General features: G+C 39.1%; 1 protein-coding gene across 1 annotated transcript in view; it reads right to left on the minus strand.

The window, feature by feature from the left end:
• Window positions 1-22022, minus strand: part of SNTG2 (syntrophin, gamma 2) — a 269966-nt gene that overhangs the window by 217493 nt on the left and 30451 nt on the right. Inside the window, exons 5-6 of the mRNA XM_011989536.1 lie at window positions 4447-4490; window positions 4307-4348 (exon numbers count right to left, since the gene is read on the minus strand). Coding sequence (XP_011844926.1) covers window positions 4307-4348; window positions 4447-4490 — 86 coding nt within the window. The remainder of the gene's footprint in view (window positions 1-4306; window positions 4349-4446; window positions 4491-22022) is intronic.

Consider the following 22022-nt stretch of genomic DNA (forward strand, 5'->3'; position numbering starts at 1 on the left):
GACCTGAGCTCTCAATCCATTTCAGGGAGTCAGTTCCCAGAACCTGCAGCCCTGAATGAAGGGAAGTCCAAGTCCGTTTGAGGAAAGACTGCCAAGCCGTTGTACTGCAGATCTCCCTTTTAGCCTCTGTAAAGTACTTGCAGAGATTGGCAGCTATGAGTGGTGGACAAAGGGCTCCCGGACGCTGGCTCTGGGCCGATGCCAAGTCGTTGGAGTCCCAGTGCCCGCCACGGCCCCTGTCACAATGTGGGGATAATGTGGGTTGGGGGACAGCTGCCTTTGTCTTGGACTCATCCCACACTTGCCTCAGGGCCCCACCTTGGGGCTCTTTATCTCCCCTCTGAGTACAGAGCTGAACAGATACGTGTCCTACTGGTGGAACCTCCATGTTGGTGTCTGGACCCCTGCATTCAGGCCCATTATGGTTGGGTGACTGGACATCCTAGAATGGCTTTTCCTTTGGAAAATGGAAAACCAAAAGCCACGCTGTAGAAAAGACTTGAAAGATGTGGAGGAGGTAATTTTTATTACATTTCTTTCGATTGCCTCTTGGCTCAGGCAGAAAGCAAATAAATTATTAGCAATGGGAGTGCTCTACTGTAAATATCAACAGATGGAACTCCAGTTCCAGCTCTTGTCCCAGATGTGCCCTGTATCCCAGAGCAAATCAAAAACATCCCTGATACCTGGCAAACAGCTACGAAACTGGTCAGTGGTTCTTTCTCCTGCAGTTTCTAGCTGTTAGCACACATCGCCAGAAGTAGACTGCCTCCAAATGGCAATAGTATACCTTTGTGTTCCGGCACCGAGGCCAGAACATACTCATTCTTGAGGAAAAAGGCCTTGCTTACACAGGATGGAACGTCCTGTTTCAGTATTAAGCATAACACATGTTGGTAAATGGACAACCTGGCGTAACAGGAAAAAAAGCTTCAGCTCTGTGTTAGGAACCCCTTATTCCGCTAACATGGAATGAAGTCCCCATGGTCTGCTGAGTAAACTGTCAGAGCCAATTTCTGTGAATGGGACTTCCCGCCCTGAGCTGCTGTTCAAAGTAGAAGATCTGGAAGGTTCCTTTCTACTCAAAGTGTCCACACCATTTTTCCCAATGTAAGATGTCAACTTTATTTCTAACAGTTAAGTTCAAAATCACCTCCAGGCAGGATCTGCCATGAGTTCTTAATCATAGTAAAAGCTACTATAGGTGACTGAAACATGTAAAAGGACTAATTTAAATTTAAAAAGGAAGCTCTGTGAAAGGTGTTAGTGACTTTTTTTCCAATTAGGACAATTTTTATCAATGGTTTTCATAGCACTTAAGAACTTAAGACTGTAACTTAGACTAGAAGTAATTTTCTATTACAACATCTTACTTTCACCTTTGAGACGTCTTTTTAAAATTTCCCACTGAACAGTAGAAAAATGACATTCTGTAAAGCTTCTTGTTCTGAGATGCCCTGGGGTGATTAAAGGCGGAACGCACCAGCCTTGCTGTGGCCCTGCCAGGCTGTTGTTCTGTGCCCTGCCTGTGGGGGCGCTGGAGAGCAGCCCACCTCCCCGAGCTCCTCACTCTGGATCAGTGGTGGCATCACAGACCAGGCAGAGGGACAGAGGAACCTGCAGCTCCTGCTGCCCGCCCCCCAGACATCCCAATCTGTGTCTGCGCAGGGATGTCACACTGAGTGACAGCCGTCGCTGATCTCCCTTTTCTCCTGAGAGAGACATGTCTCAGAATTTGCCCAGTGAACATACGGGCAGCTTACTCTGCTGTAGCCGCTACAGTATTACATGCCAATGTGGATGAAAATGCACCGATGTATTTAAAAGGGGAAATATATGTTACTGTATATGCATTTATGTGTATTAAGATGTTTTAACAACCTAGAGTAGTAAAATTTTCCAAAGCAGTAGAGTGAGTAAGATTCACTTTGTGGAGGTAAATCTAATTTTTAGATTAAAAAGGATTCTTTGCATTGAGTAGAACTGACATTTTTTTTTTTTTACAATTAATCGAAGCCAGAATTTACTCTGAAAAATGAGGAAGTGAAACCATATGATTTATAAGTCTTGTAGAATTTTAACATTTTAATGAACTTCATGCATCTGAAAAATTGAGATTATATGTCTCATTAGCATTTCTCTAATAATTTATTTTGCATCACATAAGAATGTAGACATATGATATGATCAGTTTGGTTCAAAAAGTATATTTGTATAAGTCCAATATTGTAATAGCTCCATTTATAAGATTTACATATAATTTACTAGATTTTTTTTTGAGATGAAGTCTCATTCTATTGCCCAGACCGTAGTGTAGGGGCCATAATAGCCCATTGCAGCCTCAAACTCCTTGGTTCAAGTGGTCCTCCCACCTCAGCCTCCTGAGTAGCTGGGACTACAGGTATGCACTACCATGCCTGACTACATTTTGTTTTTATTTTTTGTAGAGACAGGTCTTGCTATGTTGTCCAGGCTGGACTTGAACCTCTGGCCTCAAGTGATCCTCCTGTCTAGGCCTCCCAAAGTGCTTGGATTATAGTTGTGAGCAATTAGTGCAAACATTTGTTGTGGCCAAGCGTGGTGGCTCACACCTGTAACCCCAGCACTTTGAGAGGTCAGGGTGGGCAGATCACCTGAGGTCAGGAGTTCAAGACCAGCCTGGCCAACATGGCGAAACCCCATCTCTACTTAAAAAAAAAATACAAAAATTAACCAGGCATGGTGGTGAGCGTCTATAATCCCAGCTCCTCGGGAGGCTGAGGCAGGGAGAATTGCTTGAACCCGGGAGGTGGAGGTCACAGTGAGCTGAGATCTCACCACTGCACTCCAGACTGGGCAACAGAGTGCGACTCTGTCTCAAAAACAAAACAACAACAACAACAACCACAACAAAAAAACTGTTGCTCACAAGCATTTTACTCTCTCTGGGCTAGGATAGAAGTCATGAAGGCATGTCTTGCCTCTCTTTCAATTGTGATGTGTTTTCCCATAATAAGCAAAAGGGTAACAGCACTTCATCTACTCGAGACTTTCAGGTCTTGGAGGCCAAGAAATATGCTGATCCTTGTTGCTGTGACTCTTTCCTCCGCCCAGCGCATATCAGAGGTCGATAACTACACATCTTGAAGAAGACACAGATGAATTTGGAGTGAGCGTGTAGGAAGCGATTCCCTGTTTAGTTACAGACGGCTGCATGTGCCTGCCTTGGGTTCACGGAAATTTACTGCTATGCAGATGGGGTGACTTTCGGGTACTAGGGCTGTTGGCCCTTCCTTGGAACTAAAAGTTGGCTAATTGAAAAGATAAACACTGAAGAAAAAATGAGCGCATGCCTGTTACTCTTCATGGGACAAGTTAAATTACCAGCCTGCTTGCCTTTTGCTGCAACTCACAGAATTAACCTCCCGTGAGGGCTCTGCTGGCTGCCTGGGGCCCCAGACGTGCGTCCTGGACTCAGCTCCGCTGCCTCTCTCCCTGACCCTGTGTCCCCCAGCTCACTTATCGGCAGAGGGATGCTCTGCCAGGCATCTCACCCGCTTTGTCCTCCACCTCATCTCTCAGCTGTAATACCATCTCCACCTCTGCCCCTACCCTGCAGGCACCGGACTGACCATGTGTCCCTACCGCATGCTTCCTGGCATCAGCCCCACGGTGAGGCTGCACTTGGCTTCTCTCTTCCCAACAGCCAGAATGAGTACCTCGGGGACAGACGTCTGTTTCATCCGCCTTTTAAGCTGACGTGACACTGGAGAAAGCTCATCTCCACGGAAGGCATCCTGCACTGAATGCGTCCTGACCCCCACCATCTTATGTGATCCTCAGAGGTCTCACCTGACATCCTCCACGGCACACATTCTAATGCACGCGTGCTGCTGCCAGCCAATGGGAAGCAAAGGTGTGAAGGCCCTGCAGGTTCCAGTGCCCGGGCGGTACAGGGAGACCCTGCAAAGCCCTGACACCTCCTGTGCTCAGCACGATGACGACCCTTCAGGAATCCCGGGTGCGTCGCCTGCTCCCTGAGTTCCAGTGCCCTTGTGATCAACATGGGCTTCATCAAGTGTACTTTACAGCATTTGTGAGGATCCCTGACGGGAACGCTTGTGAAGTGACCCGGTCAGCATGCAACGGTCAACAGTGGGCACTTTGTTAAGGTCCTTTCGTAACACAAGTTACTAAACCTTTTAAGCTTCCTTTCCAATTCTAAGACTGCATCTATGGATAGACTCAGTTAAATACAAATTACAGAGACAAATAATTCAAATACAAGAATAATAAACAGAACAAATATAAAATGTAATTCACTTACCACTTCTTCATGAGTTGCATTTTCTACATTTATGCCATTAACCTGAACAGATGACAAAGTAAGAATGTTGAGAATAATAATTAACACAAGTTAAAAATAAAAATGCAATCAAGTTAAGGATTAACATGTACAATACTGACCTGGAGAACAGCATCGCCTACGAACAACATCCCTGTCTGGTCCGCTGCAGGGTGGCAAAAGTGGCAACAGTGTTAAGAGAAATCTCAGCGACATTATGCTTTGTTATGACAGTCATTTAAGCACAGTGCTTGCAGCAGCTGAAGTGGCCACGTGTGTGTGTGTGTGTGTGTGCACGCGCGCCCGTGTCCACGTGAGTAGATGTGTGTTTGTGTGTGCAGGTGCAGATGGGTGTGCATGCGTGGGTGTGGGTGGCATGCATGGGTACTTGCGAGTCTGAGTCTGTGAATCTGTTATGTGTGTGCCTGTGTGTGCCTGTGTGTACACATGGATGTGTGTGTGCATGTGTCCACGGGGGTGTGGGAAAGGTCAACACATAGCAACAGGCGGCTGCTTCATACGGAAAGCTAGATTGATTTACGTGCATTAAGAGAGTTGCTTTCCAGTCACAGAAGACTTGTTTAATGTGGAAAACAAATGTCACTTCCTCCTAATAAAGGGTTTCATTACAGGATATGGAAAGTCTGATGCACATTTTTCATTAAATGTGCAACAAACAAGAAATTCCCAAAGTCACTTAGCATTTTCCCTCATTCCCACAAACAAACATACACAGACGGCTCTAATCAAAATGACTGTACCTAGAATATTAAACGCAACAAATTGAAAAACTTTGTATGAGAAAGTTTGGCTATAATCTATGCAGCATGTTTTCACTTAACCTTTCCATCGTCAGAGAGAGCCCCATTAAATAAGATCGAACAACTCTGCACAAAAGCTAAGGCTTTTTGCCCCAGTTTTTGCCTTCATATAGGTTTGTTTCAATTTTAAGTCTTTGTTTAAATAGTGGAAAACAAGCAGTAACCTGTTCTTCGAAAGTGGGAACGCTCTTGACAAACTATATACAGATTAAACGTCAATTCTAAATATTACTTCTAGTGTTTAGCAAATATCAAATCGTGTGAAAACTAGAGTTTTCAGATCACTGTACGTAATTGTACCGATTCTGTACAGCAATGGTACTGATGCTAAGTGATCCAAGTAAAGTTCTCATTTGCACCAACTGTCCAAGGCAAAGCTGCCGTGGACCATGCAGTGGTGGCAGCTCTTCTCCCCTGCGCCGTCTCCCTGTGTTCAAACTGCCCCCTCTCTGTCTCTCACTGTCTCTGTGTCTCTCTGTCTCTGTCTCTCCGCTCTGCGCATGCTGCTCTTCCCCTCTCTAGCCACACCAGGGTGGGTTGCATCCTGAAAACATTTATTGATTATCTGAAATAATGGACTCTGGGCTGGGGCCTCAGAAGCATTGCAATCCTAAAATTTAAGGGAATCAAAGATTAACATAAAAAAGTACACACAGAATCTGGATTCCATGTGAAATTACACATGTGGTAGTGATTATATAGATCATATAATATGGATGCTATAAAAGTGCAGAAAATTGCATATGACAAAAAACAAGGTCCAAATCAATTAATCATCAGAATTCTCAATGTTTAGTTTAAGAAGCACCAACTTTATTAAACACCTGCCTGGCGCATCAGAAACCTAGCTTCAGCTTGTCTAACAGGATAGAGATAAGGTTGTTCTTATCAGAGTATTTTACCCCATGGTCTGAATGGACCTACAGAAAATAAAAATCTCTGTGCATTTAGATGCACTGATTTTTACAAAACAAACTTTAGCTACTTATGGAAAGTGTCGTCATCGAGCAAGTCCAGTGCAGGAGATGATGTTTTTGTTTTTTTGTTTTGTTTTGTTTTGTTTTGAGATGGAGTCTCGCTCTTGTCGCCCAGTCTGGAGTGCAATGGCGCAATCCTGGCTCACTGCGACCTCTGCCTCCTGGGTTCGAGTGATTCTTTTGCCTCAGCCTCCCGAGTAGCTGGGATTACAGATGTGCACCACCACACCCTGCTAATTTTTTTGTATTTTTAGTAGAGACAGGGTTTTGCCATGTTGGCCAGGCTGGTCTTGAATTCCTAACCTCAGGTGATCTGCCCACCTCGGCCTCCCAGAGTGCTGGGATTACAGGTGTGAGCCACCGCGTCCGGCCGAGGTAATGTGTTTTTAAAATGATATGCATGGTAATCCCTCACAGTAAATGACTTAATCTCTTTGTTTGATGAAGGTCAGTGAAGACGCATCTGACTCTTCTAACCTAAAGCAGAAAGCAGCATTTTGTTTTGTCAACAAGCCACATGTGCGTCTGAGATCCCACAGAACAGCAGACAAAAATGACTGTCCAGATCCAGGCACCAAAATGCATAACCAAATTCCCTGAAAATAGTGGTATCTAGAGTTTTCAGAATGGAGCTGCCATTTCCTGTCTGGAACGAATGCAGTGAGGTCTATTTTGCTCTAGAATTGGTCAGAAGCCACCTCCAGACGGCAGAAAAACTCACATGGGACAGTGCTGAGCCTGTGGGTCAGCAGTCTCCCTGGACTCGGGCTTTTCTGCAGGACCTGGGGTTTAATGAGATGACGATGAATTGCAGCCCAGCATCTGTCTGCGAGCCAGGCCTCCTCACCCGGCACGCCCACGGGGAGCATAGCAGTGCTTACTTGGAGGGAAGTCCACCTCATTAAAACATTTCACAGACCCCGAAGAGCATCCTGGACACCTGAGTCAATACGTCTTCCGTTTTGATTTGAGCTCTGAAGCCACCCAGGGACCTCCATCTGGGAGAAGCAGGGATCCCAGGGCTCGCTGCTTCTTACTTGCCTCTGACTGGGAGAGCTCCAGGCTCTGCAGGTCCCGCAAGTTTGGAGGCCTGTGGGCACTGAGGCAGTGGAGACAGTGAGGCCCTAAGGAACTGGCACATAATTTTTGTGTGTGCAAACATATAATGTTATAAATTCTCAAGTAATGAAATTAAAATGCCAACAGCAGTCTAGGTAAATAGCAAACATTGGCATACACTTTCTGCAGTTTTTGCTGAAAATTAAAGGATCAAATTAAAATCCTTAAAGAAGATACGGAAATCCTTCCTTAACTAAAACTTAGGAGTTTAAACAGCAGGAAAACAATAATTTTAATGTGGTGAGACATGCTTGTTGGTTTATTCTTCATTTTCTTGCCTCCACTTTCTCCCTCCTCTTGCTGTGGGTAACAATTACGTTCCCTCAGTTCTGGAGCCAACACTTGGGTTAAGCATTTGACGTCCAGACAAAGGGAAGTCCAGCCTTTCCTCACGCCCCACCGGAGTCCTTCAGGTAGAAAAACACTGTGTGAAATCGCTGTTTCTTTGTTCATTGGTTTCTTAGATTTTGCTTCCTCTTTCCTCTGTTTGTGGCAATAACCTGGGTCACTGATAACTGAATTTATAGTAAACCATAATTTCATCATTTCCAGAATGCTCAAGGTTCTTAAATATACTGACTTGAAATGGCTTTAAGCTAACTTAGTTCAAGCGTTATCAAAACTTTCACGGAATTTTAAGTCATCATTGTGCTTCGGTCCTAAATGTAGCTTAAGAAACAAAGAGAGCAGAGAAAGAGCACATCATGGAGCTCCATGTAGTTATTAACAGCTAAAGGTTACAAACAACATTACAAAAGTGTGAACCCTGTGAAATGTTGGCTTAAAACCAACCTTCGTAAGCAATTTTGGTTCAGTGAAAGGGAGAAGGAAGGAGAGTCATTCCCAGTTATTAAATGAAAGGTAATTACAAATACTTTCCAGCTAAATCTGTGAAATGTTTTTCACCTGACGGACACTTTTAGCCTTAAAAAAAATTAAAAAGTGGTAAAATGGGTGATAAAATAAAATCATGAAAGTTCGATTTTAATTCAAAAATTTAATGCCCCTAAATAAAATGAATTTGGTCAGATTAGGCAAGGTTTGTTGATTTTAGCTGAAAAGTGATTCTAGTTAATCCCTATGGTAATACAGCCACTGCCTCATTATACAAAGTGGAAATATAGCATAATGCATTTTAATCCATATAAATATTCAAACTCCTACAAAATGTTACAATGAGGTGATATTTTGTTTCATTATATTTGCTTTTTCAAGATAAAGTAATTATAGGGTTATCTGAGGTCATGTAAAGGTAATGTAATCAAGGTTTGGAACACAACTGTGTTATCATGAACATAATTGTGTTTTCTTGAAAATTAATTAGAATTTGTAAAGTTAAGACATTTGTTAAATATTTATTCACATATGCATGTGGATAGTGTTATATAATGATAATATTTGTTACCAAGTCTTAATATTAACTGAGTTAGATTTTATTATTTATTTGAATTAATAATGACTAAAATTACTGAGCATTTCTTACAGGTCAGACAACCTTCATAGTCCTTATGGACTTATTTAAACCACATCACAACCCCATGTGTAAGGCATAATCATCACCCCACAGGTGAAAATTCTGGACCTCAGGGTCAAAATTCAGACCACGTGCCACGTCAACACCTGTGCATGTCTGACTAGACACTGAGCAGAGAATGTAAGGCAAAGAAGACATATGGTATGATTTTAATTACTGTGAAGTTCAAAACCAAGCAAAACTAAACAATGTGATGTTTGGGGACACATATGTGGCTGAACTGTAGAGAAAAGCAAAAGCATGGTTCTCACTGAACTCAGGAGAGAAGGGGCAGGCACGGGGCATGGGGCTCTGGGCGGTATTTAGCTCTGAAACTGGAGGGAAGGTGAGTGGGCGTTTGCTCTAGTGTGGTTTAGAGGATGGTATCATGTACACTCAGTCAACACACGTCTCAGCTTCTTCCACAGCTTACACTCAGCTTCCACAGTGGAGGATGGCTAACCCGCCTAACAGTGCAGACCCGCAGCCGACCCCACAACTCCGCTCAGTCACTCCCTCAGTCCCCGCCCACTGCCTCACTGCCTCCGGAACAGGCAACCTAGAAACAGAATCGAGGTTTGCTTACCACCACGATGACACATGATCTTTTGACACATGATCAAAAGATAACGTGACAAAACTTAAGGGAAAATTGCCTACATCAAGAGAGGATTTTTTCTTTTCAGGTAGTTTGCATGGTGTCGAAACAACAGCAGCTGCGTGATCTGAAATCATGCCTTCCGCAAACTCAATTCCAGGCATCCGTGGCTCTGACTGTATTTGTGTACTTGGGTGTTACAGATTAAATGCATGCTGTCAAACCTATCAACTTGTGTATGTATGTATGTTGTGTATATATATCTATATATATCTATATATACACACACACACACATACCTACATATACAGGTTATATATATATATAGAGAGAGAGAGAGAGAGATTATCTGATTAAATAAGCTCTAATTTTAAAAAGGTTTCTGAAACTTTAAATAAGTTTACAGTTCAACTTATTGTTTTGTAAAACAATGTAGCAGAGACTATATTAAAATCTATATGAGAATGTGTATTTGACAGTTTAGAGAAAAGCTGTTAGCCTAGGACATGGGTGAAAGTAAATGTAAACATTTTCCCATTAGGTGAAGAGCTCAAAAGAAAAAGGATCTGCCAGTGGGTTAAACGGGCCCCTCATAAAGGTGTGAACTAGAAGAACAGGAGAGTTTCTGCATTTTCTCTGGAGCTTTACCCTGAGGGAAATGAATAGTGTGTACCACGTTTGTGCTCATTTTCAAAAAGAGCTCACTTTAACGATCCGTGGAATCCAACGGTATCACTAAAATACATAATCTGAGAGAATGGAAGTCAAATGGATTCGCCAAAACAACTCGAAGCTTGCGCACCGCAGGCCAGGGTGTAGCTGAATCCATCCCCTGAGTGTGACTCTGGAACTTAAATGGCCTTTTTACATCCTGATAAGCAAGAGCAGCGCCCCAGCACCTAAACGTTTCTACCAAGAGCAGCGCCAGCACCTAAATGTTTCTACCAAGAGCAGCGCTCCGGCACCTAAACGTTTCTACCAAGAGCAGCGCTCCGGCACCTAAACGTTTCTACCAAGAGCAGCGCCCCAGCACCTAAACGCTTCTACCAAGAGCAGCTCCAGCACCTAAACGTTTCTACCAAGAAAGAAACGCCAGCCGAACACAGACACCAAGAACTACCAGTCAAAACACATCTTCTGATTAAAACTAACGTCAGCGAATTAACTCAGGAATAAATCAGACAGTGCTTATATAATCTTAACAGACCAGAATGTCTTACAATTGGAAACCTGCGTCAACCCCACAGAGAGCTGACTGCATCTCAGTAGCAAAGCACATTACAGTTTGGCCCGAGGCTGTGTCTTGTCTGGGGCTCCTGTTGACTGTATAAATCCTATAATCATTGTTTGAATTTACGTTGTGTTACCTGATAAAACAAAGGTCATTAAATTTGTTTTTATTACCATTTAGTCAAAACTATAGAAAAACTACTATAGTATTGATGACAGGCTGCAGGATTTAGCTATCTGCGGCGAATGAAACTCTAAATTGGCAGTGCCAATGTGAATGCCTAACTTTTCAATAGACTTTCTTCACCTCTGCAGAGTACCCAGTGATGACCGACTCACGAAGGGCTATGAAAAATGCTTCTCTACACAGAGATTTTAATCTCCAACACTGTACTGCAGCAAATGAATCAAGCTTCTTGTCAAGAAACACATGCTTTATGACTTGGGCACAAGACTTTTTCAGGTTACTCCAAAAATATGGGCCTGGAACATTCTTTTAAATTGTTTCCAGGAGTTTTTGGGTGGGGGGAACAAATGTTGAAAGGATGGACGAGCTATCTAGATGGAGTTTCCACCAGCCTAACTGTGATGATGTATCAAAAAGAAAACTTTAATTGTCATTTCTTAAAATAATTTCAGCCGTGTTACAGTTCTTTTTGAATTTTTCTAGCTGGAAAAATTGTAATGCAGAAAAAGATTTTATTATGTAAAATATTATTAATCTGAAAGGAAAAATGAAAATTTATCTTCTTTATCATATATGAGTTAGTTTTATTCAACTGAGAAAACCATATTGCTATTTTTAAACTCTGAGTTTATTCTCAGAGTTTGCTAGAAAAAATTATGCAAAAAATTATGTTGTCACTTCACCAAATGGCTCCAAAGAATGTCATCCATGAATTTGGGATGTCCATGTACATGATAAGTGACAGCCTATTTACTCAGGGGAAGCAGTCAAGGAAGCCAGAGACTCACAGACTCAGAGTACTTTCATTGCTCATATTCTGTAAAATAGACAAGAAAAATAAGACAGGCACATATGGCTTTTAAGTTTTTTGGCCAAGAATTTAAGATGAATGAGTTCTTTTGCCTGTAACTCTTATTATCAGGAACTCTACAATCAATAAGAAGTAGACTTGCTCCCTACAAATGTTAAGTGGATGTATGGCCTGCAAGAATTTTTATTACAACCTTGTGAACACCACCTTCAAATATTTTATATATTAAATTACATGAAGATAACATGTTATAAAATATTAAAGAGGTATTTAAAGGCATTCTCTTGATGATAATGAGAGGTCACATTAACTTGGCAATGATGTATTATTGACTGCAGAGTCTACTGCACAGCTCATCAGAAATCCTCCAAGCCCTACTCAACACCAGGACAACCAGAAGTGGTTGAGGTTTCCAGTTTCACCTCAAAAGAATTAAAGGTGAAATGTCATAAGTTATATGCATATTATAATTGCTAAATTTAACACATGGAACATTAAGGACTACTTAGAATGACAAATATTACATACAAAGTTAAATTAAGGCAGTCACAAACTTGACCTTCATATTTGGCTTTACGGTTTGGCACTACGGTTTGCCTCAGATGAGAGATGACCATGATGAAATTATTAATTTCCAACGCCAAATTTATCCAAAATTGTATATTTGTGTCTATTTAACAGAAGAGACACATTTCCGTGGGAAGGAATTCTCAAATCATGATGTAGACCTTTATACAAAAGAAACAAGGTACCATAACGGACACTGAGTTCAAAAGCACGTTTGCAGGACATGCAGATACAAACTTCATCTTGTCATTTATCATAAAGGCTTCTGGTAAAGGCCAATGACTTTCGAAATCAGCGTAAAGAAGGATGCTCTGCAGAGGAGCTAAGTAGTGACAACCACGCAGAATTTTCCTGGGAAATCATTCGTTAGAAGATTTAGAAAAATGAATGAATGAACAGCAAATCCTTTAGCTTATCTCAAGAATCAACTGTCTTATCTCACTTTTGGTACTTTCTGAAAATGCCCTGCATAAAAGGTATATGTCGTTTATTCAAGGTCGATTCCCTGCTGTATAACATTTGCTCTGAAGATGGAAAGGCTAGACACTTATCCTAGGTGTATGGATCTCCCCTTCAGCACTGGAAGTAGATGAGTAATCGTTTCCTAAAATCATAAACGGAATCGTTTTCCAACAGTTTCCAAGTCGAAAACGCAGATTTCATTAAAAAAAAAAAATCAACTGGAATATCAGAAAGTCACATTAAGTGGCTGTGAAAAAACAAACTGAGCATTTCCTGTGCACTCTCATCCTGGCTGATGGCTATCAGCCTTGGACAAGAAGATTTCCAATGTCTATTAGTCCAGTGCAGAACCTGTGCACAAGTAAAACCCCAAGCAGAAGTCCTAGTTTCTAACACCGTTTTCACCCTCCACCATATCATGGCAACATATAAACAATATTGAAAGTTGGCACAGGAAACTCAGATTAAACTGTGAGGGTCTGAGAGAAGCAGGGAGACCAGAGCTTGTATTCATTTATCAAACACTATTTCTGTACTGTACATTTTGTGTTGATGGAGGCATCACTTAAATGAAAGAGAAAAAATGAAATAGTTATGAATAAATGTGTAAAGCAGATATTCATTATGTTACAAAGCCTGTTGAAAGATGAAAACTTCCATAATAACACAAAAATAAATTCAAATCCATGGAATACATTTTTCAGATTATTGTATGTATTCATATGTATAATAAAAATGTATACAATTATTTTGCTCATTTTAAAAAAGCAATTTTTTCTTTATACAGCCCCAAATGGTGAAATGAGTAGACTCTAGATATAATCACGATTCCATTATTCACAGTATGCAAAAATAAATAAATTACATTCCTTACAGAATGGCAAATTAAAAACCATATGATCATCTAAATAGATTCAGAAAAAAAGCATTTAATAAAATTTAACACTTCTTCAAGACAAAAACTCTCAGTGAATAAGTATAGAAGAAAAGTACTTCAAAACAATAAAGGCCACATATAACAAACCTGCAGCTAACATTATGCTGAATGGAAAAGCTGAAAACTGGAACAAAACCAGGATGCCCACTCTCACCACTCTTAATCAACATAGTACTGGAAGTCCTAGCTAGAGCACTCAGGCAAGAGAAATAAGGGACACCCAAATTGAAAAAGAGGAAGTCAAATTGTCCCTTTTTGCAGATGACATGATCTTGCATAGAAAAACCTAAAGGCTTTACCAAAAAACTCTTAGAACTGATAAATGAATTCAGTAAAGTTACCGAATACAAAATCAACATACAGAAATCAATAGTGTTTCTAAATACGAACAATGAACTTGCTGAAAAAAATCAGTAAACCAATCCCATTTACAACAGCCACACACATACACACACACACACCTTAGAATAAATTTAACCAAGGATATGAAAGATCCCTACACGGAAAACCATAAAAAATTGGTAGAAAAAATTGACGATGACACAATGGAATGACATAACATGTTCATGGACTGGAAAAATCAGAACTGTTAACATGACCATACTCCCCAAAGTGATTTAAAAATTAAATGCAAACCCTATCAAAATAACAATGACATTCTTCACAGAAATAAAAAAGAAAATCCTAAAATTTGCACAGAACCACATGAGGCCCGCACAGAACCACATGAGGCCCCAAGTAGCCAAAGCAATCCTGAGAAACAAGAATAAACTTGAAGGTATTACACTTCCTGATTTAAAATTATATTACAAAGTTGTAGTAACCAAAATGACATGGTACAGGCAAAAAATAGATAGACTAATCAAACAAGATAAGTATCCCAGAAATTAATCCATGTATCTATAGACAACATACTTTTTTTTTTTTTTTAACAAAGGGCACCAAGAACATACATTGAGAACATTTTCTCTTCAATAAATGGTGCTAGGAGAACTGGCTATTCACTTGCAGAAGAAGGAAACTGGACCTATCTCTCACTTTGTATAAAAATTCAACTCAAAATGGATCAAATATCTAAATGTAAGACCCAAAACTATAAAACTACTAGATGATAAAAATAGAGGCAATGGTTCTGGACACTGGTCTGAGAAAAAATTGTATAAATAAGACCTCGAAAACACAGATAACAAAAGCAAAAATAAACAAATGGGATATATCAAACTAAAAAGGTTCTGCACAGCAAAGGAAACAACAGAGTGAAGAGACAAGCCACGGAATGGGAGAAAATATTTTCAAAGTATTCATTTGACAAAGGATTAATACTAGTATATTCAAGGAACTCAAATCTCTCAACAGCAAAAAAAAAAAAAAAAAACCTACTGAAAAATAGGCATATGATCTGAACAGACATTTCTCAAAAGAAGACAAATGACTAAAGATATGAAAAAATGCTTAAAATCACTAATCATTGGGCAATGCAAATAAAACCCACAATAAGATATTATCTTATCCCAGTGAGAATGGTTATTACCAAATAGACCAAAAATGACAAATGTTGGTGAGGGTGGAGAGGAAAGGAAACTCACACTGTTGGTGGTAATGTAACCTGGTACAGCCACCATGGAAAACAGTATGGAGCTTTCTCAAAAAACTAAAAATAGAACTACCATATGATTCTGGCAAACCCGCCACCAGCATTTCTCCAAAGGAAAGAAAATCAGTATGTCAAAGATATATCTGCACCCCATGTTAATTGTAGCAATATTTGCAATAGCCAAGATATGGAACAAAGCTAAGTGTCCCACAACAGGTGAATGAATAAAGACAATGTGGTGTATACACACAGTGGAGCACTATTCAGCCACACACAGAATGAAACACACCCATTTGTGGCAGAGTGGTGAACCTGTAGGACATTACTTTAAGTGAAGTCAGCCAGGCCCAGGAAGTTAAACACTCCATGTTCTCACTCATGTGGAAGCTGATCTCATGGAACTAAGGAGTAGAATAGTGGTTACTAGAGGTTGGGAAGGGGAAAGGGTAAAAGAGATGTGGAGAGACTTTTTTAAGGACACAAAATTACAGCTACATAGGAGGAATACTTCTAGTGTTCTATAGCACTGTAGAACGATCATAGTTAGCAATAATATATTGCATATTTTCAAATAGCTAGAAGAGAGCATATTGAATGTGCCCAACACAAAGAAATAATAAATGTTGGAGATGATGAATATAATTACCCTGATCTGAGCACTATATATTGTATGCATTGAAGCATCATCATGTACCCCATAAATATGCACAATTATGTGTTAATTTAAAAAAACACAGCTTCACCCTATCCCTGTACGCCACACCCTACTGTCTACTTCTGTCATTTATTCTATCATCATATCCTGTTCCGAAATTTACTATCTGATCTAATGTGTTATTTTTTGCCACAAGAGAAAAAGTTTCTCCATTGAGATTAAGCAAAACACACATCAATATTAAAACAGCTGACATTTATTTACTGTAAATCTGCAAGAAAAGAAAGGTAGCATGTCCATCTCAAGTATGCCAGATGAGTCTTTCCTTCTGTGATTTGTATTTACAATAACTCACCTTAGAAAACAATTCTGGTTTGGAGGTATGGTAGGTTATTAAGGGTTTTGAATGACTAACACCAAGATATTAGAGGAAAGCAGGAAACTTCAAACCTAAGGATACAAACAAAAATATGCGCAAATGCATGGGTGCTTTGAAGGTGAAGGGAGGGAGAGGGAAGAAGCAAGAGGAGGACAGGAGGAAGGGAGAGAGGAGAGGAAAGCTCAGCTTCCTATTACACACTCTTGACTTAAAAAAGGACAAAAACTCTACTTTGATAATAAAGTTCATAAATGAAGAAATGAAGTTTTAATATTATGAAATAAATATGCTATGCAAGAAATCTCTCAAGTAGTCAGACTTTAGTAGAGTAACTTAATATTTAGCATATTAAAATGAAGACTTTTAAATAAAAAGTTTTATTTAACATAATTTGAAGGTTAATGCTGCTGTTGATTCAAATTGTGAATGTCCTGTGGATGTCCAGTAGATTTTTGTTACTATTTTTTAATAATAATAGTATGTTTAAGGCATACAAAAAGATGTTATACATAGTAAAATGGTTACTATAGTGAAGCAAATTAACATATCTATCATTTCACCTGATTACCCATATTTTTGTTTTGTTTGTTGTGTGTGTGTGTGTGTGTGTGTGTGTGTGTGTCAAGAGCAACTAAAACGTAGCAGGAATCCCCAACATAGTATGATTGTGTGACCTTTAGTCCTCATGTGGGGCAATGGACCTCTAGACTCACTCATCCACTTGTGCACTGCTTTGCATCCTCTAACCTACAGCTCCTCATTCCTCCCCACCGCCATCTCCTCACTTCTGGTGGCCACTGTTTGATTCTCCTTCCCTGTATGTTTGACCTTTTCCTCAGGTTCCACCCATAAGTGAGGTCATGTGGTATTTCCCTTTAATGTCTGGCTTCTTTCCCCTGGCATAGCATCCTGCAGGTTCAACCCAGTTGTGACAAAGGGCAGGACCTCCTCCTTCTTTAAGACTGAGTAATATTCCATCCTATATATTTTCAAATGGTAATTGACAATTTACAATTATATAAACTTATAGGGCAAAAATAATGTTACGATTTATGAATGCAATATGAGATAATGAAACCAAGCTGGTTAACATATCTATGACCTCAAATACTTCACGGTTTTATAACAAAAACATTTAAGATAACATTCTTAGCAATTCTGAAATGTACAATAATCTATTAGAAAGCTATCTTTGCCACACTGTGCAAGAGAACTTAAAAAAAAATCCCACTGCATAACTGAGAGTCTGTGCCCTCTGACCATCATCTCCCCATTCTCCAATCCCCAGCCTCTGTAAGCACCGCCCTACTCTCTGCTTCCATGAGTTCAATTGCTTTAGATACCACATATAAGTGAGAGCATGTGGCACTTGTCTTTCTGTATCTGCCTTGCCAGTTTTTAATTGGGTTACTTGTTCTTCTCTGATTAACTTGAATGAATTCTTCATAAATTTTGAATATTAGCCTCTTATCAGACACATGCTTTGCAAATATACTTTCCCCATCCACAGGCTGCTGCTGCTGGTCTTGTTTTCTCTGCTGTGCAGAAACTTTTCAGTTTGATGTAGTCCAATTTATCCATTTTGCTTTTGTAGTCTGAGCTTGTGGTGTGACAGCCAAGAAATTATCGCCAAGGCCAATATCGAGGAGCTCGTCTCCTACATTCTCTTCTAGGAGTTTTATGGCTTCTGATCTTACAGTTAAGACTTTCATCCATTTTTGGTAGATTTCCTATATGGTTAAGCTAAAGGCCCAATTTCACTCTATCACATGTGGAAGTCCAGTTTTCCCAGTAACATTTATTGAAAAGAATATACATTCTCCATTGTATCCTCTTGATGCCCTTGTCCAAAATTAGTTGAATACATTTGCTTAGACTTATTTCCGGGCTCTGTATTCTGCTCCACTGGTGTATGTGTCTGCTTTTTATATCAACATCATACTGTTTTGATTACTACAGTAATATAATCTTAAATCAGAAATTGTGATGCCTTCAACCTTTTTTTTCTTAGAACTGTTTGGCCATTCAAGGTCTTTTGTGATTCCATATGAACATTTGAATTGTTTTTTTCTGTTTCTGTGAAAAATGTCATTGAGATTTTGATAGGGATTACGTGGAATCCTATATATCACTCTGGCTCATAGATGTTTTAGCAATGTTAATAACCATGAGCCCAGACACGAGCCCAAAATGACTTTCCATTTATTTCTCTCTTCTTCAATGTTTTGAATTGTCTTCATCAATGTTTTATAGTTTTCATTGTATAGGTCTTTTATTTCCTTGGTTATACTTATTGCTAAATATTTTATTTTTTTTCTGGTGCTTGCATTAATAAATGGGATTTTCTTGATTTTTCAGCTAAGTTATTATTTGTGTATAACAATGCTATTAATTTTTGCATATTAATTTCATATCCTGACACTTTACTGAATTTAATTATGGGTTCTAACAGTTTTTCTGTGAAATCTTTGGGGTTTTTACATAGAGAATCATGCCATCTGCAAACAGATAACTTTACTTCTTCCTTTGTGATTCGGATAACTTTTACTTATTTATTTATTTTTTGTCTGATTGCTCATGCAAGTACTTCCAGTGTCATGTGGAATAAAAGTGATGAGACTGGTCATCCTTGCCTCGTGGAGGATCTCAATGTTAAAGCGTTTGTTTTTTCATATTGATCATAATGCTAGCTAGGAATTTTTCACAAATGGCTTTATTGTGAACATGCTTTCTATACCTGAACTGCTGAGATTTTTTATCATAGATACTGGGCTTTGTCAAATGATTTTTCTGCATCAGTCTGTTAATGTGATGTGTCACATTGGTGAATCTGAAAACGTTAAACCGGCCTCACATGCCATGGAAGACTCCTACTTGGTCATTGCATGTAATCTTTCTGATGTGCTGTTGGACTTGGCTTGCTAAAGTCATTACGAGAATGTCTGCATAATTTGTTTATCAGAAAAATTGGCCTGTAGTTTTCATTGTTAGTGACATCTTTGTTCAGCTTAGGTGTCACGGTGATGGTGGCTTTTAAAAATGCATACGTAATTATTCCCTCCTAGATTTATTTGTTGAAAGAGTTGGAGAAGTATTGATATTATTTCTTCTCTGAATATTTGGTATAATTCAACCATGAAGCCATCTCGTCCTATGCTTTCTTTTGTTGAAAGGATTTGATTACTTCTTCTATGTCCCAATTTGGTTTTGGTCAGTTCAGTCTTTCTATTTTTTCCTGACTCAAACTTGGCAGGTTGTATTTTTCCACAAATTTATCTATTTCCTCTAGGTAGTCCAATTTTCTGGCATATAATCATTCATAATAGTCCCTTATGATCCTTTCATTTCTGAGGTATCCATGGTAATGCCTTCACTTCCTTTTCTATTTGAAACTTCTTTTTCTTAGATTATAATATGGTTTGGCTTTGTATCCCCACCCAAATCTCATCTTGAATTATAATCCCCACAATCACCATGATCCCCACGTGTCAAGGGAGAGAACAAGTGGAGGTGATTGGATCATGGGGGCAGTTTCCCCCACGCTGTTCTCATGATACTGAGTGGGTTCTCACAAGGTCTGATGGTTCTACAAGTGGTAGGTAGTTCCTCCTGCCTTAATTCTGTTCCCTGCCACCTTATGAAGAAGGTGCCTTGCTTCCCCTTCACCTTCCACTATGATTGTTAAGTCTCCTGAGGCCTCCCCAGCCATGCGGAACTGTGAGTCAAACTCTTTCCTTTATATAAATTACCCAGTCTCGACAGTTCTTCATAGCAGTGTTAGAATGGACTAGTACAGACAAAGAGTTTGCCAACTTTATTATATTTTAAAAAACAACTCTTAGTTTTACTAATTCTTTTTATTGTTTACTGTTGTCTGTTTGACTTATTTCTGTTCTGATCTTCTTTCCTTCCTTCTGTAAACTTTTGGTTTACTTTGCTATTCTTTATCTCATTTCTTGAGGCTTAATGTTAGACTATTCATTTGGGATCTTTCTTTTGTTTTAATGTAGGTATTTATCACTATCAATTTCCTTCTCACAACAGTTTTTGCTGCATCCCAGAAGTTCTGGTATGTTGTATTTCCATTGTTGTTTGTCTCAAGACAGATAGTTTTCAAACTTCACTTTTGATTCCGTAACCCATTGATTGTTCAGGACAATACTGTTTAATTTCTACCTATTTATGAATTTTCCAAGATTCCTCCTGTTATTGATTTTTAGTTTCCTTCCATGTGGTCAGAGATGATACTAGATAGAATTGCAATACAAAATTTGTTAAGACTTGTTTTATGGCCTAACATATGGTCTATCCATGTGTATGTTCCATGTGTGCTAGAGAAAAATGTGTATTTTGCTGCTGTTGCATGGAAAGTTCTTTATATATCTGATAAGTCATTTTGGCCCAAAGTACAATTCAAGTCCTGTATTTTCTTATTGATTTTCTGTGTAGTTGATCTATCTATTGTTGAAAGTGGAGTGCTTAAGTCCCATATTATTATTGTATTGCTATGTATTTATCCCTTTACGTTCATTCATATTTGCTTTATGTATTTAAGTACTCCAATGTTGGATGCATATAGGTTTATGATTGTCATGTCCTCCTGATAAATTAGCACCTTTTCACTAGATAATGGCCTTTTGTCTCTTGTGTCCGGTTTGGTTTAAAGTCTGTTTTAACAGATGTAAGTTTAACCACCCCTTCTCTCTTTTGGCTACCATTTGCATGGAATATTGTTTCCCTATCTTCAGTTTCAATATATGTGTGTCCTTAAAGATAAAGTGGGCCTCTTATAGCCAGTATATAGTTGAGATCATCTCTTTTTCGGTCCACTTCACCACTATATGTCTTTTGATGGGAGAATGTAGTCAATTTATATTTAAGGTGATTACTGATACATAAGGAATGACTAATGTAGTTCTCTCATTTTCTTGCTGTTGGTAAAGTGATTGATAGATAAGGAATGACCAACGCCGTTCTCTTATTTTCCTGTTTGTAATATTCAAGGTGATTATTGATAAATAAGGAAGGACCAATATCATTTTCTTTTCTTGTTGTTTTGTAATATTCAAGGCGATTATTGATGATAAGGAATGACCAATGCCATTTCCTTATTTTCTTGTTGTTTGGAATATCCAAGGTAACTACTGATAGAGAAGGAATGATCAATGCTATTTTCTCATTTTCTTGTTGTTTGTAATATTCAAGGTGATCATTGATAGATAAGGAATTACCAATGCCATTCTCTTATTTTCTTGTTTGTAATATTCAAGGTGATTATTGACGCGTAAGAAATGAGCAATGCCATTCTCTTTTTTTGTTGTTGTTTGTAGATCCTCTGTTCCTTTCCTCCCCTCTTGTCTGCCTTTATAATGTGATAATTTTCTGTCGTGCTCGGCTTTGATTCCTTTATTTTTACCCTTTGTATATCTGCTATCATTTTGTTGCTGTTGTTGTTTTGTGGATATTATGAAGCTTATGTAAAATATTTTATAATCTACAATTTTAAGTTGCTGACAACTTACTTTTTTTGTATACAAAAAAATCGAGCCTTTAACTTCTTCTCCACAGTTTATGTTTTTGATGTCACAATTTGCATCTTTTGACATTGTGAATACCTTAAAAAGTTATTGTGGCCTTAATTTTACTGTTTTGACTTTTTACCTTCATACTGGAGATATGTATGGGTTACACACCACCATGATGACACTGGAGTATGCTGAATTTGACTATGCACTTACTTCTACCAGTGAGTTTGGTAACTTCAGGTGTATTTGTGATAATGATTACCCTTTTCTAGCTGCTTGAAGTACTCCCGTAAGCATTTTAGATACAGCAAGTATACTGATAA

Source organism: Mandrillus leucophaeus, unplaced genomic scaffold (assembly GCF_000951045.1).
Source record: "Mandrillus leucophaeus isolate KB7577 unplaced genomic scaffold, Mleu.le_1.0 Scaffold355, whole genome shotgun sequence".
Lineage (NCBI taxonomy): Eukaryota > Metazoa > Chordata > Mammalia > Primates > Cercopithecidae > Mandrillus > Mandrillus leucophaeus.